The 17,040-nt window shown below is 33.9% G+C and overlaps 1 protein-coding gene across 1 annotated transcript in view; it reads right to left on the reverse strand.

The window, feature by feature from the left end:
• Nucleotides 1–16,920, reverse strand: part of Arid2 (AT-rich interaction domain 2) — a 158,948-nt gene extending 142,028 nt beyond the window's left edge. The window contains exons 1-2 of the mRNA XM_010638385.1: nucleotides 16,876–16,920; nucleotides 16,254–16,351 (exon numbers count right to left, since the gene is read on the reverse strand). Coding sequence (XP_010636687.1) covers nucleotides 16,254–16,351; nucleotides 16,876–16,920 — 143 coding nt within the window. The remainder of the gene's footprint in view (nucleotides 1–16,253; nucleotides 16,352–16,875) is intronic.
• Between the last annotated feature and the right edge of the window lie 120 nt (nucleotides 16,921–17,040).

Raw genomic sequence — 17,040 nt, forward strand, 5'->3', positions numbered from 1 at the left:
CAACAAAAAACGACCAAAAAAAAAAAAAAAAAAAAAAAAGTTAAAGTCATGTTTCATAGAAATCTCTAACAATCTTCTACAATTATTCCTTTTAAGCAAAACTGAGTGACTAGTGTAAAAATAACTGCCTTTTATTTTTCTCTCCCTTTATCCTGCAGGACTCTTATCAGGAAAAACTCCTGACTTCTATTCTACCAAAAAGCATGAGGCTAGTCTATCTTCTTATCACACTGTGAATTCATAGATTTAGCAGCCATATCCAGTCATAGCCATCTACATACTTCTTGCTTCTATCCTTAAACATCTAAATTTCCAGGTACTTATGCTATATTACTAAGGCCAATATAAAATATTAAATTTGTTTACATAATGTCTACTTCAAGTTAGCCCCTTAAAGTTTGTAAGACTTGGTAAACTCCTGTAAGATTAGTTAACAGAGAATTGACCAAGAAATTAACAAGTGATTTGCTTGAAAATATAATGTATTGTGCAAACACAAATACTTAAGTTTATGAAGGAGATATAAAAGAAAGGATATTGCAAGCAACTCTCAAAAGCAGAGTTTCTTATCTTTATTAAATTTATTGGTACAATTTAGGTATACAACACAGTTACATTCATCATTGGGATCTTGTAAAAGACGAGTTTTAATAATCAATTTAGTTATAATGCTGAGGGTTAAATATGCAATGTAAAATGCAACCCATTTAATTTAGTGATGACAGAGTTGAATTAATTCACCCAAATATATAAGATATTGGATTTTGACTAAGGTATAATTTTACTTTTCTTCTCTACAGGATAGATAACTATAATGGAAACTTTATGAAACCAAAGCAGTTACTTCTTACCTTGAGAAAACAACAATGAAACAATGATTTATTTCATTGTTTTATTTTTGTATATCAAATAATGCAATGGCCAGCAAAAAAGAAAACAGTAAAAGACTTAATGAGTAGATAGAACAAGAAAATGTTCTCCAAAGTTTTCTGGCACCGTAGTTTTTATTTATATATTAAATTCCTGGAACATGAAGAAAAACATTCATATTCAAATGTAAGCCACAAAATGGGATTTAAAATATTTAATGTTCATTTACTCCCCTCTTGAATAAAAATTACTACAGATTTTAAAAAGTAAAGCCAAACCCAGTAGTTAAAACATACAAAAGATTATCACTAAACAAAAGATATTAACATTGTACATATAATGGGAATAAATTCTATCACAGGATTATTACAATAAAAATTGTACATTAGGACTGTAGCAGTTTGTGGCATCACAAGCCACTTGTAATCCCAGCTACTGGGGAAGCTGGCAGGACAATGGAAAGCATGAGGTCAACTTGGGCAACTAGCAATATCTTGTCTCAAAATAAACAATAAAAAGGCTGGAAATGTAGCTCAGTGGTAGAACACTTCTCTAAAATGCATGAGGCCCCTGAGTTCAATCTCCAAAGTTAAAAGGGGGTGGGAGGTGGGGGGTAGCTAAAAACAAAGCAGGCAGGATCTTACTAGATGGGGAAATGCTAGAAGCATCAAATTAAGATCAGCACCAAAGTAAGGAAAAATGCCATTGTCTCTACTATTTAACATTGTATAGACAACTGGAAAAAAGAATGGAGATATAAAAATTAGAAAACTAAAGCTCTATTTGTAAATAACATGCTAGTAGTACGCATAGAAAATATGAAGGGAAAGAAAAGATGCAACTAAAACAGGCAGCATGAGCACCCGACTATGGGTATGTGTTCTATTCTCTGGGTTGCTACTTAGAAATCTTTGGAGCTATGGGTATTGTCCGCCTGTTCCCATGGCTGTGTGTGGTGGTTCTTGTGATGGCAAGCAGCATCTGGTTCTGACTTGGAGTGGGGCACTGTGTACCTGGAGCTGTTTTAACAGTGGATACATACTTGCATGCAACAGTGTCAAAGTGTGTCCAGGTGAAAAGTATTCTAACCCATTAAATCACCAACTCCCCAGAGCAGCCATTTGACTAGAAAGTTCCATTTATCTAGCAATTAATTATAAGTACATGTGATTAGATATATATGGATTATGAAGAATGCAAAACTAGGGAAAAAAATAGTATAAGAGACATCAAGTAATTTCCTATATTGGGAAGGAGCCCTTGACCAAGTACCATCAGCTATTCATTCTCTTCCGCTATTAGGTAACTCTGATATGGGAAACTGAGAAGCCCTGGACTTCAATGTCCTCAAGCAGGGTAGTCTAGCAGTGTGAAGTACAAAGTCCTGGATGCTGGTCGGGCTCTGTTATGCCTGGTCTGATGGGAAACCTAAACTGTACCTGAGTCCGGCCCAGGGTCCACAGCTACTGTTTCTTGATCTGATCCTGTTTCTCTCAGACCTGTGAATTCTATGTTGTAGCAGTTAAGTGTATGGACTCTGGAGTGAAAATGACTGAGCTCCAGTGTCAGAGATGTGCCCTAGTTTCCACATCTGAAACTGGGAATAATAGCATTTAACTTACTGGGTTCTTGGGGTGAACTACATGAGCTAACATGTAAAAAATGCTACTACTGCTGCTGCTTCTCATAAGGATGATGTGAAGAAAGCTAATGCTTTCTTTCTCCAAAGATGCTTTTACCAAATCTACCAGACTGCCCTTCACAACAATCATACCTTACATCATAAAAAGAATAAACTCCAAATGATCTGAGATCTGAACTAAACCATACTAGTCCAAGAAAGTGTACAGAGGTAAATCCCATTTTAACTGCAACATGTGAGAAGTCTTTCTACTTATGGCTCAAAAATCCAGATTTAAGGAAAGAAAAAACTGCTACCTAAGCACTTGTACCCACATGATGGGTCACACCTGTAATCCCAGCAACTAGGCAGGCTGAGGCAGGAGGATCACCATGAAGTTTGAGGCCACCCTGGGCTACATAGCAAGACCCTGTCTCAAAAAAAAAAAAAAAAAAAAGTAAAACTAAAGCACTTCTACCAGGCAAAATACACTGTAGAAGAGCACATAGATAACAAAAGTAATCTAAAGACATCAAAACTTCCTTCCCTCTATTTCCTCTCAGATAAAGTCTAGGGTTGCTATATTAACTACAGTGTCACTAAGCATAAATTAAGATGAATCCAGGCAAGGACAAGAGTTAAGCTGAATCACTAAATCATGGTAGCACACACCTGTAATCCTAGCACTTGGGAGGCTGAGGCAAGAGGATCACTGGGAGTTCAAAGCCAGCATGGGCTACATACTGAGTTTATGATCAGCTTAAATTACAGAGTGGAGGAAAAAAAAAAAAAGAAAAAAATTATAGAGTGAGACCCTGTCTCAAGAAAAAACAAAATAAAGAATAAGTTGACTCTCAACTGGATTAAACCCTTGTAGCTAGATGTCTAGGTGTAAGGGTAGACTCCAGGCATGGCTTAACCCAGGGAATCTAGCTAGCTACCTCTAAGTCTCAAAGGTGTCTTCTGATATCCCCTAAAAAGACTTTTCCTCCCAAACGGATGAGAACCAAACACCATGCCCATGAAAAGATATTAGGAAATTTTCAATAAAGGCAGGTCTGTTCTCATTTTTCCCTTTAATAAATCCTACTAGCTTTATTTCTTTGAGTCTTGTGCCTGGAACTGAGCTTCAGTATTTCTGATGCTTAAGCAGATTTTCTATTAGTTCATCACTTTCCCTTTTGTAAGATAGTTATTTGGGTACAGATGTGTCTTCATTCCTTGCACAGAAAGTCTTTGAACTTAAAGTTTTCTGATTCATCATTTCTCCCTTTTCTTTTCTTTCTTTTTAAGAGAGAAGATTTATTTTTGTCTTGTGATGTTGCCCCGGCTGGTCTCAAACTTATACGCTAAAGCAATCTTCCTGTCTCAGCCTCCCAAGTGAGTGGGACTAGAACTGTGCACCACAAACCTCACTTCATATTTTTTTACAGTTGCTTTCAGAAATGTCTGTGTAAATAACTGTAACTAGCCCTATGTTTTCCAAACTCCCCTAAGATGACCTACAACAGTTTAATGACTTTGCTTTCCTTCTTAGAAAAATTTCTAATATTAAAAAACTAATAAACTCCGTAGAACAGTTTAGAATAAAAAAGAAATTCAATAGCTTGCATAATAATACAATACAAAAAAAGATGAATAAAATGGAAAGACTTCCATTGTACTTGGATAGATCAAGTTGGTATTATCAAGACCTCAGTTTTCCAATTTATAAATATAATGCAATCCCCATAAAAAGACAAATAAGGTTTTTTTTTTTCCTGGAACTAGAACAAATTGAAAATTCATAAGGAAAAACAAATACTGAGGAAAGTCTTGTTAAAAAAACTGTGATAGGAACAATACTACCAAATATTAAAACTATGAAGTCTCAAAAATTAAAATACAGTGAGATAGCATTTCTTAACCTTGCAGATTGGTAAAAGTTAAAACATTGTACAACATATGGCACAGCTGTGGTAAAGAGCACTTTCATAAACTGATGGGAATGCAACAGAAATTTGGAAATATTTTTTACAAAACTACATATATGCATTTGCTTTTCCATGGCTTCTTCAATCCTCACTTTAGTATTATACTCTAAAGATATATCTGCAACAATTTGAAAATAGGTTTGTGTACGGTTATATTTGCAGATTACTCATTTGGCGTTACAATTTTAATATATTGGAAACAACCTAAGAATCATTATGTCAGGGATTAATTGAACAAATTAGGATACAGACACACAATGGAAAACTATGTAGTGGTTAAAAAAAATAAAGGAATGCAGCTCAATGAACTACACAGTGATTTTCACGAAATATTAAGTGAAGGCAAATATCAAAAAAAGATGTTTTTTTTTCATTGAAAAGGGGGCTCTAAAAAAAAAAGAAAGAAAGAAAAGAAAACACAAGAAGGATAAGCAGAAACAGAAAACTGGTTACCAAAAAGCATGAGTAGGAATAAGATAGAAGAGATAAGAAAGAGAATAACTTCCAAGTGTACCTTTCCTTAAAACTTTGACTTTAGAATCTTAGGTGTTTTACATATTCATTAGTAAAAGTAAACAAACAAGAATGTGGAAGAAAACACAAAACAATATAAATGGAAAAAGTATGATTTTTTAATTGTATTTTGAACAATTAACACCAAGAGAATCATTCAATCATGACTTTTTTTTTTTGTTAAACTGGATCTCACCAGGACCCCCAGGACTTCTGGGCTCAAGTGATCCTCCTACCTCAGCCTCCTGAATAGCTGGGCCAACCAGTATGAACCACCACAATTTGCTTCACTGTGAATTTTTTGAATAAAACACTCTAATAATGTACCTCAAGTCTAGACACACAAAGAATTGCAAACAAATCTGTAGCTCTTTCTGGTAGGTTTGTTTTTTGTAGTGGTATAGGTACATTGATTCTGAAAGTGTTCCATATATAATGTAGAACTGAGAAGATGAGTAAATATACTGCTGTAGGCGATTAGGGTTCCCCGGGCACATAAAGGGACATACACAGGATGGATAAAGGCACAAAGAAACTTGTATAAACTGTAATTTGAGGTGTCAGCATAGCCTTGTGACTCTTAGAATACACATATAAAATAAATACATTTCCTTGAAAAGGTCTGCAAGAAAAAATAATGAAATAGAAAACTTGCCTGACATTCAGAGCTTGATTTCTATATACCATTCAAAACTAAACAGAATCAGGACCTATCAGAGAAAATAACTGATTCTGGAGTTGGTTAGCCAAAGCCCTGTAGACTAGCAACTAATAAAAGTAGAAAGAATACAGTTAGAAAATAAATATTATACATATATCACACTAGTAAAACGATTCAAGCAAGAAACAACAACGCTCATTAAAACTAAGAGTGATGGTGAGCAAGATATTTTCATCTCAAAGAATAAGTAACCAACAGCTTACTTGATTACAAAAGAGAAAATAACTTCACAATGGAGAAACCAGAAGCCTAATACCTTAACCAAAATAAATTATCAGCAACAATGACACCATGTGACACCTTGCCAAAAATGCCTAATCTAAATCTGATCCTGAAAAAAATTACCAGACAAATGTGAATTTTACAGTACATCTGGTCTATTCTGTTTAAAATGGTAGCATCAATAAAAAAATACAGAAAATCTTTTTGTGTGTGTGTGTGTATTTTGAGACAGGGTCTCGCTATGCAGTTCAGACTGGCCTTGAACTCAGTGTGTAGCGTAGGCTGGCCTCAAACACAGTGATCCTCCTGCCTCAGCCTCCCAAGTACTGGGATTCCTAGAAAATCTTGAGAACTAGAAATACAACTAAATATAATATATGATCTAGATGGGATGGGAAGCATGACTGCTATAAAGTACATCTTTGGGAAGGTTGGTGAAATTTGACTTAAGGTCTGTATATTAGGTCATACATTGTATCTGTATTAAATTTTCTGACTTTGATAACTGTATTACATTAGAGAAAGTTTTTATTCCTAGGTAACATATGCTATAAATAAGAGTAATAATGTCAACTGATTACACAGCATTAATAGTAGCAATGTTTGTGTTTGTGTGTGTGTGAGTGTGTGTGTGTGTGTGTACACATACATAAAAAGAAAAATATAAAGCAAATGTGACAAAATAATAACTAAGAGCTGGAAAGTAGCTCAGTAGTAAAGTACTTGCCTGATGTGCCCTATATTCTGGGTTCGATCACCAGCATGATAAAAAAAATTAAAAAAAAGAAAATAACATAATAATGAAGAGTTTACATATAGCAAAAACCAATTTTAAAAAGCTAAAACAGGGGCCGGGGATTTAGCTCAGTGGTTCTGTTGTCTGCCTCGCAAGAGCAAGGACCCAAGTTCAATACCCGGTACAAAAAATAAATAAATAAATAAATAGAAAGCTAAAACAGTATAGAAAGAAAAACAATTGGTTCACCATTTCTCTTTTAACTAAGCTACTGCAAAATTCATGCAGTTTTTACTGGTAATTGAATCAATGCACAGAAATGTGGAGCTACTTGTAAAAACGACTCAGAAATCCAAAAGTCTGACTCTTTAATGGTATAAAATAAAAGCACTTTTTAAAGGTCACCTATTTCTTGTGAATACACTTGGAGGTAGAGGTTACTGGGATCCTCCTAAGAATTAAAGAGTTCCAATCCTTGCTCAACTACATCAGCTTAACCTATATGAAAACGTGATCTACCTTGGTAATGTGATCAACAAGTGTAAATTTGGCACCATCCCCAAAGTACTATTTCCAATCCTTGCTCAACTACATCAGCTTAACCTATATGAAAATGTGATCTACCTTGGTAATGTGATCAACAAGTGTAAATTTGGCACCATCCCCAAAGTACTATAAGTTAAATACTGCCTAAATTAGGACCCTAAAGGAATTTAATTCTCTTTTCTCTCCCTCCCCTCTCCTTTCTTTCTGTAGTGCTAGGGATCAAATCTAGGGCATCAAGCATGCTAACAATTACTCTTAATACCAAGCTATTGTCTCCAGACCTTATTTTACTATCTATCCATCCATCCATCTGTAGTACTGGGATTGAACCCAGGACCTTCACACTGAGCAATACCTCCTGCTCTTTCTCTATTTCTTATTTTGAGACAGGGTCTCAGTAATGTGCTAAATTGCTCAACTGGGCAAGAACTTTGGATGCTTTCTCCTCAGCTTCTCAGAGTGCTGGGATTATAGGCCACACTTAGCTATTTTACCCTATTTTAACAGAATGTTCCTATTGACCTCGTGCTATTTTTATATTAACATTTTACTTATTTAAAATTAATCACTCAGCAGAGGGACAAAATAAAATTTCACACAAAAGCACTTTACTATGAAAGAAATCTCCAATGATGAATGTAACCTTTACGTGCTGCAAACACGTACAAATAAAAATTAAAAATTTTAAAGATATGTTAAAAGTATATAATAAACAACAGCTTTGTGCACAAAGCAACTGGTCATTGGATACTATAAGAAAAAATTTATCAAGTGTAATACTAAGAATTAAGACATATGGGAACTATAAATACTTGCCATGTTTTATATGTAACAAGATGTACATCCAAATAACACTATTATCGTACAATTTGATTTAAATTCTGCTTTATATAAAACATCTTTGTAATTTATCCTATATGGGTGAATCGGATAGAATAAAATGTAAAACACAGAGTATGGAATATATCTGAAGATATTCAGCAATTGTGCAAAATACAGAGTTATATTTGAGATGTTTTGTAAAATGTAAAGTAGGCCCACTACCAGAGAAGGAAATGAGAAGGTGAATGGGGGAAAAGTCTATTCTGAAAATACATAAATATATTTCCTGCCGGCAACTAGCTGACACTTAAGACTGGGAGTTGGACATCACCTATTATTCCTCTTTTTAAAGAACTAATTTACATACCTCAAAAAAAAAAAAAGAAAAACTTGAGTGGTGTACAAAATTTTTTTGTCATTTTTCTTAAAATTAAATAACAGCAACTGCTTTTAAAATAGAAAATATCTCATATATAAAACTGCTTTGAAAAATGAAGATACTGCATTAAACAAAACAATTATTAGTACTACTGTTTTTACAATAATTTATACATTAATTTTCCTACGTAGTACTGAAATACACCAAGAAAATCCTAAGAGGTCAAGCATTCATAAATTCAATAAAACAAATGGTGTCCCATTCAGGTAAAATATTATAAAATTCTATGTAAGAGGGGAAAGAGCTACTTAATAAGAAAACATTCCAATTAGGAATAACTAAAGGAAAACTTATTCCCAGTTAATTTTTAAAAAGCCAAATGATATAATCAGGAGGAGTTATAATGGTAGTTCATTTATGCTTTTTGTCATTCACTGAACAGAGCTCTTGTTACCTTCTGTGAAGCTCAGAGAAAAAGTATTGGGCATGTCTAGGAGCTTAAGCAGGTGCCCCTAGACCAGATGTCACTTAAGAGGTTTTGTTCTGGATGTAGCCTTGGCCAACATGTTAAGGCCAAGTTAAACCAGTTATCTCAGCAACTAAATTGGTTTCATCATAATACTTAGATCAACTGTTCTTAAACTTCAGTATAAGAATCACCTGAGGCACTCTTTTTAAAAATCCAAATATCAGTCTACCTACCTAAAAAACCACAGATAAATCTTAGCATCACTGAAAGAGCAAAACGAACCTGCAAACTAGATGCAAATTACATATATCAGTTTTCATGGTGTGTGTGTTTTTTTGTTTGTTTGTTTGTTTGTTTTTTTGAGACAGGGTCTCACTATGTAGTTGAGACTGACCTGGAATTCACTATGTAGCCCAGGCTGGTCTCAAACGCACAGTGATCCCCCCTGCCTCAGCCTCCTAAGTGCTGGGATTACAGGCGTGCCCCACCACGCCCAGCAGTACATTTATCAGTTTTTAAGAAATAACAAAAGATAGAGGACAAGTTGTCTGCCACTGGAAGGAAGTGATCAACCAAATCAAAAATTTGGGGCAAAGGACAAATAGCCTCATTACTTACTTAAGTAAGTCAATGGTATGATGGAGAAAAAGAAAAGGGAACTGTTATGAGATTCAGAAAATTAAACAGCCAATAGATCAACAACACATTCTTCCTCAGGCCCCAACAGAAAATTCTGTTACACTAGGTGGTAGACTCCCGGAAACAGATTTAGGTGGTAAGGAAACTATGTATCTGTCATTTTGAATGCAATACAAATTCAACAGATTACTGCAAAGTACTTAGTTCAAAAGGCTATGTAATGTCTAAAAACAAATTACCCTCAATTATAACAATATGCAAAAACTACACAAGCCCAAATAAATTTTTTCACTTTCACAGAAAAAAAAAAAATTTTTTTTTTTTTTTGAGATAGGGTCTTGCTATATAGTTCAGACTGTCCTTGAACTCACTATGTAGCCCAGGATGGCGATGAACTCCAGAAGATCCTCCTGCCTCAGCTTCCAAGTGCTAGGATTACAGCACCTGCCACTACACCCAGCAGAAAAATACTTTTGATCCTGTACTAGAAAAAAATTTTTTAAAAGCTCAATGAAATTCACAGATAACCTGAATGCTGAGAGTAATACTTTGTTCTCTAACGATTCTTTTTACTGGACCCCAAATATTTGTTTTTTATTTTTGTTTTTTGTACAGGGAATCGAACTTGGGACCTTGAGCTTGTGAGGCAGGCAGGAGGACCACCCACTAAGCTAAATCCATGGCTGGACCCCAAATATTAATGTGAATGCACAAATAAATTTCATGATAGGTTAGTAATCGATACTGATCACGATATATGCATTTTTGTACACTTCTGGATAAATTAAATGAAGCTTATTTTTTTGCTCCATTATTGATAAAATAATGCTACGTATTTTAAATTTCAAGTCATTTTTTACTTCTTATTTTTGTACAAAATGCACTTAAAATTTCAAGGCATCTTTAATCCAAACATCTCCATTTTAACCCCAATAGCCCTTAAACTAGTATCACTTATCAAGAGCTTTTCCCTTATATCAAAATTCACAATATGACTTCAATTTTTGAGAACTGAAGGAAATTCTATACAAGCTTTTATCAGGATTAGTATTATTAATTAACAAGAGCATTATTATTCTACAAAAGAACTTAATAAATAATACTGCTATAATTCTCTAGAGGAAAACTTTAAGAATAAAAATTTAACACAAAGATTCTGGGTTTTTTTGTTTGTTTTAACATTTATGCAGAATCAACAACAAAAGAATAAAAAGCAGATACTTGACTTTTGAAGGCTGCTGGCTCAGATAAGAATCTTAAGTATAAAGAGTAAACTACCAATCAAATAAAATTAAATATAAATTCCTTTGTTGGAAGGAATATCATGCCAATAAACAAGCCACTGTCTTGAGACTTAAATGTTTTGTCAAGGCAAAAGGCTGTAGCTCAGTGGCAGACCATTTGCCTAGCAAATGTGAGGCCTTGGGTTCAAATCCCCAACAACACCAAAACCAAAACAGTGAACAATTCATTTGTCTTTTTATCACATTATAGTTTAAACAGTAGGAACAACTATTATTATGCATCTAATACCAGTATTTCCCCATTCTGGACCCACTAGGACCACTACTTATCTTCTAGGTTTAAATTCTTTTTGTCAGCATTTAGACTACAATAATTATTTTTACTTTTTCTTTTTCTGTTAATGAACACATGATAGATCATGTCTCTTGATCAGAACGCTATTTGTCAAGAATTACCAATATGACTTTGCACAGTCATTGATAAAGATCAGCAAATAACAGCTCCCTAAAAATTATTTCAAGTTTTATTTGTATATCATTACAGAAACATGCATATAATTACCTCATTTTCACATTAAAATTTTTCTTAACTCCTGTTCCTTCTGGCTCAATGTCTCTAAACTGTGCTCCAACAAATTTTGTGGGTCTTCCCAAAACATGGGGTTCCATATCTATATTAGCATATGGTGGTGTTTAGGAAAAACCATTTACTATGAATAGAGTGGGAATCTCCAAATTTTCTGGAGATTTACAACAAACATTAACAAAACAAAGTCTCTAAGAAGTCCCAAAATTTAACCCAGCCCTAGCTTTACTACTCAAAAGCATCCGGCCTTTCTTGTAAAGACATCTGAGCAAAACCAGTGTTTCATAGAGCACAAATTAGGAATTTCTACTCTGACCTCCAATACCAAAGAATGTGGCGATGATGATGACAGATCAAAGAAGCAAAAGCAGAGCAAATCACTGGCCCTTACCCTATACTCCCTCACGTCCTCTAATTCCAATTCAAACAAAATCCTTTTTTGATCATTCATCTTTAGTATAGCTGAAAAATGCACAATAAGCAGATCTCACAAAATGATAATGCAGCTGGGGGTGTTGCTCAGGGGTAGAACACCTGCCTAGTGTGAGTGAAGCGAAGCCCTGAGTTTGACCCTCAGCACCACACACCAAACCAAACCAAACCAAACCAAATCAAAAAGTACTTACTGACTAATGCACTTGAATTCCAAGGAATTAAAATTTTTATTTTTCCTTCCTTTTTCAACTTTCACCTTTATTCAGTATACGAAAAGATCCATAGTATTACTACTATTACTAAGGTCTTCGACCAAAGACTTATACTGGATTTTACATACAATCAACTATCAAAATACTGAATCCACAACAGAGCAGAGAGGTAAGATTATACCAGAGTACGTTTAGGCTAGGGATGCAGCTTAGTGGAAGGGCATTTGTCTGGCATGCACAAGGCCTTGGGCTCAGTCCCCAGTACCACAAAACAAACAGTGCTTCTATTCAAAAACAGACATTTCTAATTAATGGCTAAGGCATAAAACTTAGATGCAAAAAAAAAAAAAAAAAAAAAAAAAAAAAAAAAAAAAAAAAAAAAAAAAAAAAATTTTAAAAAAAGGAAAGAAAAAAAAAAAAAAAAAAAAAAAAAAAAAAAAAAAAAAAAAAAAAAAGAAAGAAAGAAAGAAAGAGAAAAAGCACAAACATTTTGGGAATTACAAAGTTTCTCAGTCTGGATCTTCAATAAAATTTGGAAAGCAGCAGAGTTATTTCTACTAAAAACGTGAATTCTAAGACATAACACACTAGTGCAGCTAATCTTTTCATCAGTCTTTCAACTTTCTCCACTTTCTACTCCTACTTTCAATAAGTCTGTGTGCCTTTGAAAAATGTAACATAGTATCTGAAAATATCAAAAGGGGGTTTGTTCAAAACAGGGAGATGCTGCTTATAAAATTAAATTTAAAATACTTATATGAATAGCTGTTCAGTTGTTCTTCCAGTCTCTGTATTTACAGCTTTTATTTTCCTTTCTTGAAAGAGGAGAGTAATGTTTATCCAGTTCTGTTTAGCAATTCATAAACTCAACGTGTTACTTTATTCATTTATTTCAATTCTGAAGAATTCATTTACTCAACTTTAAGTGATTCATAAAAAACAGCTTCTATTAAAACAAGTGATCTACATGGTGGACACTAACTATGGAATCATGAGTATATTCATGTCACTTAACAGATATACGTGAACTCCCTCTACTGATGTAATTTAAAGGGCTTTACTCAACAGACAAAAAAAAAAAAAAAAAAAAAAAATTCACAATGCAATTTAAAATTCACTATGGTGAGCACAACTATAATTAAGTTTGTTACTTTCTAAAGGTAGATACATTTTTTAAATCTTTTAAGTTAAATCAAGAAAACATCATATAGTATTACACAATAAATATTTAATGCCCAAGATATTTTATCTCTATTACAAAAAATCTAGTTTTATAAAGGAAACATCAAGTTAACCTTGACAATAACTGTATTATTGTCATCATTAAGTAAAAACAAAATTCTTCAACTAAATACTTGAAATATTTACCTAAATCTTCATACCAAAGCTTCAAATTCTTAGCCCAAATAAGAGTAGCAAATTGTCTCCAATCTTTGTACCAAAATAGAACAAAAAATAAAATAAAATAAAATTCACGAAGTGAATATTGAACACAATGAGCACTGATACTTGGGCATAAATCTGACCACATATAATTTTCAATTATATTTCATTAAAATCATTTCTAAAAAACTGAATTCAAAATAGATTAAATATTACTGAATTACATTCGTTCTTTGTATTTAGCGATATTTTAATAAAACATTATGGAAACATTAACATATACATGCCAAAAAAGGAACAAAAAGTAGACAAACAAGCAACACTCAATATTTAGAAACCTTAACATAGTATAAATAAGCATTTATATTTTTAAAAAGTAAATGATGTTACAAAATCAACTGCATTTTCAATTTTAGAATGAAATTTTTGTAAACAATCTACAACTGCATAAATATATGTTTAATGCAATCAATCTAATTTTTGGCAGACCAATAAACTCAAGTTTCTATATTGAATGCCTAGGTTTATAATAAAAATTAAAACTGTTAGACATTATATATCCTAGTCGGCATATACATACTAGTTTGCTCCTACTTAATGTCTACTGTATTGTGAAGATATATCATATATATTAGGCTAAGAGCCATCCATCCAATTAATAAGTAAAAGGAGAATGTGAGCAAATACTAAACTTGTAAAGTAAGGAGAACACATGTAATGATAGTCTTCCGATAGGTCAAGAGAAAAAAGCTCATTATTAAAAAAATTATTACATCTGTGATTTATAAAACACACTACATTACTACCCAGCAGAAATCATATTCACTTTGATGTAGCAAAGAGGTAACTTATCAAGTTACTTGATTACTATTTTTTACTATGAAGAGGCACTCTTACAGTTAAATAACAAAATTACTGTTAAAGCTTGGCACCTGGTCTACCAGTTAAGCTTTTTCAGAGTAGGGTGTAAAACCCAGCATAATACATACCCTCTAACTGTGCAATATTACACCACTAGGGAAAGTTCTTTCAAGGTTGGTAGTATTCAATTTTTGATCAGCCTATTTCTTTTGTATTTCTTTATAAGCCATGCAAATCTTCACATGGTTTTATTTTCCAAAACAAATGCTTCAACTTTTTTCTTAGTAGCCTAGTTACAACCCTACAAAAACAAACCTGGAGAGTGACATATGGAGGAAAAACAAGTTTAGCTAAGGACATAGTTCAAAAGCAGCTTCTAGCAAGAACATAAAGCCCAAACTGATCTGAAAACAATGTAAATACTTATAACCTTGAAACTATATAGTTAAAAATTCTACCTATAAGTTTAACTAATGGATGATATGATCCCAAGATAGAAAAACCGGAAAAACTATTCATAATTAATTTATGCAAAAAAACTGAAGCCCATGTAGTTGATTATCCTAAAACTTAGTACAAATGTAAATTCTTCAGAAATATACACCTCTGGTGATCTGTATATATCATGCAGTACCTTTAGAATATGAAAATTCAGTCACTCAAACATTCTAAATAGTATAAAATCTAATTGTTTAACTTGATTAGAGTAAAACCAGAATATGCACTAACATGTAACTCTCAGTATTAGAAATGGAAATCAGCAAGTATCACAAACACAAAACTCTCTTCCTCACTCTGTTACTAAATAAACACTATGAGGTTAATTTTGTTTTGTTTTTGGTTTTGACTTATCCCTTTATTTAAAAATGTATCCCAACACACATGCCATTACACAGAAACACCACTGTAGATAACAACTAACCATATTTAATAATTTCTAGACTTTCTGTGGAACTCAATAACCACTCCACAAAGTTCTGGGAACTCTTTAGTTTCAAGCCTGAAGTCAATCTAAGACAGCCAATAGAAAGTACACCTGTGCAATTACTGCATTTCCTATTTCAGAATGCTGAACATAACACAGAATAACTCTTCAAGTGCACCTGAAGTAACAACACAAAAATGAAATTAGGCAGAAAACTATATTACAAAAGAAAGTTATCATATCACTATTGTCAAAATTTATTAGAAAGCAATAAATACAAAGAATTTTTTTTAGTTTTAAATAACAACCAACTAAGGATCTTCTTTGGGAGATCAAAAAAAAAAAAAAAAAGATCACCTCATAATAAATTACAATATGAAAATAGTACTACAGAAAACACTTGGAGAAAAAAATGAAGCTAAATCACAAAATATATCATTTGGTCTATATCACAAACCAAGCAGTCCAAAAATAAAAGGGAGTGAAAGAAAATCCTAACCATAGTATCCGATTTCATAGTATCCCCATTTTCCTAAAGACACTGAACATATTTAAGTCGCTCAGAAATTCAACAAACTATCATTCTAAGTACAATCATCTCAGGCACCCACATATTATGCTATGTAGAAATACTGCATTGAAAAGCTACTTCATGACAGAGTCCCAACAAGTTTTTTTAATTCTGAAAGTCAGAATTTTAAAAAGCTGGAGTTTTCAAAACAAAGAAAAAAAATGTCCTAAAGGTTACAAAGTTTCATTAACTATCTTAAGTCTTTCACTAAGCATCACCTCTCTGCCCCTCAGTGGAAATTAAGCAATCAATAATAACGTCACAAAAGAATGTCTATCAAGACAGGAGGGAGGGGTGTCACCTTTAATTATTTTATATGAAAAATAGAATTGATCCTAAAATAGATGAAGAAAATGTCTTGCAATTTCATCTTATGGATATTAAGTGTTTCTTAAACTGAAATTAACAGGAGATTAAAAACTGGTGTGCAAGGTTTTTTGTTTTTGCCTTTGTTAAAAAAAAAAAAAAAAAACCTTCCCATAAGTCCCTTATTTCCAAATACTGTGGAAAAGTCAAACTACTCACCGTAAGTAATACTGTTTTAAAGCAAAGGCAGCGTTAGAACAACTTCTGGGAAAGTTGAACTCTTCAACAATTTCTCCCCACTGATTCTTCTCAGAAACCTGTTAAAAACACAGGCACACTTGTCTGAAAGTGCCCAGTCCATGAAAACCCTTGCCTAACTATGAAATAAATACCCATTCTGCAGAGATCCGTAGATGCCCCAGCCATCAGGGGGTGTTTGGATCGATCCCTGAGAGTTGCTACCCAAGGGCTGCCTGAATCCCTGCGTTTTCATAGCAGAGCCCAGTATTTAGCAGCACTTGTTTTGTTGGGGGGGGGTGTTTTGTTTTTGAAGCCCGGACAATAACCAATCGCAAGTCCCTCTGTCGCCCCCTTTTAAATCTCAACGCGGTCCGTTTACACTAAAGAAAAAAAAGAAAAAGTTCAAAAGGATCAATAGTGTTCCGGACAGCGACGTCCGCGGGTTCCAGGGGGGGCCGGGGCCGGGGCCGATCCGGATCCCTCTCCCAGATCTATCCATCTCCATAGGCCCTTCTTTGAGGCCTACAGCTTCTGCCTAGCCTTGAAGCCTAAGATGGCTATTTGGAGACAGGTCCTGGTTTCTTTTGTTAGCTATATAAACCGAGGGCGACGGGGCCGAGGCAGTGCCCCCGGCCGCCGGGATCATTTCGCGGCCGATTATCGATGTTAAACCTGCCCGCGCTAATTTTGAGTTGCACGAAAACTGCTCTCAGAGTCTGTGTGTCTCTGTGTCTCCGCCTGTGCTAGAGCGGCAGCGGCGGCGGCT

The sequence above is a fragment of the Fukomys damarensis genome, unplaced genomic scaffold, assembly GCF_012274545.1.
Source record: "Fukomys damarensis isolate Sample0158 unplaced genomic scaffold, DMR_v1.0_HiC HiC_scaffold_15, whole genome shotgun sequence".
Taxonomy (NCBI): domain Eukaryota; kingdom Metazoa; phylum Chordata; class Mammalia; order Rodentia; family Bathyergidae; genus Fukomys; species Fukomys damarensis.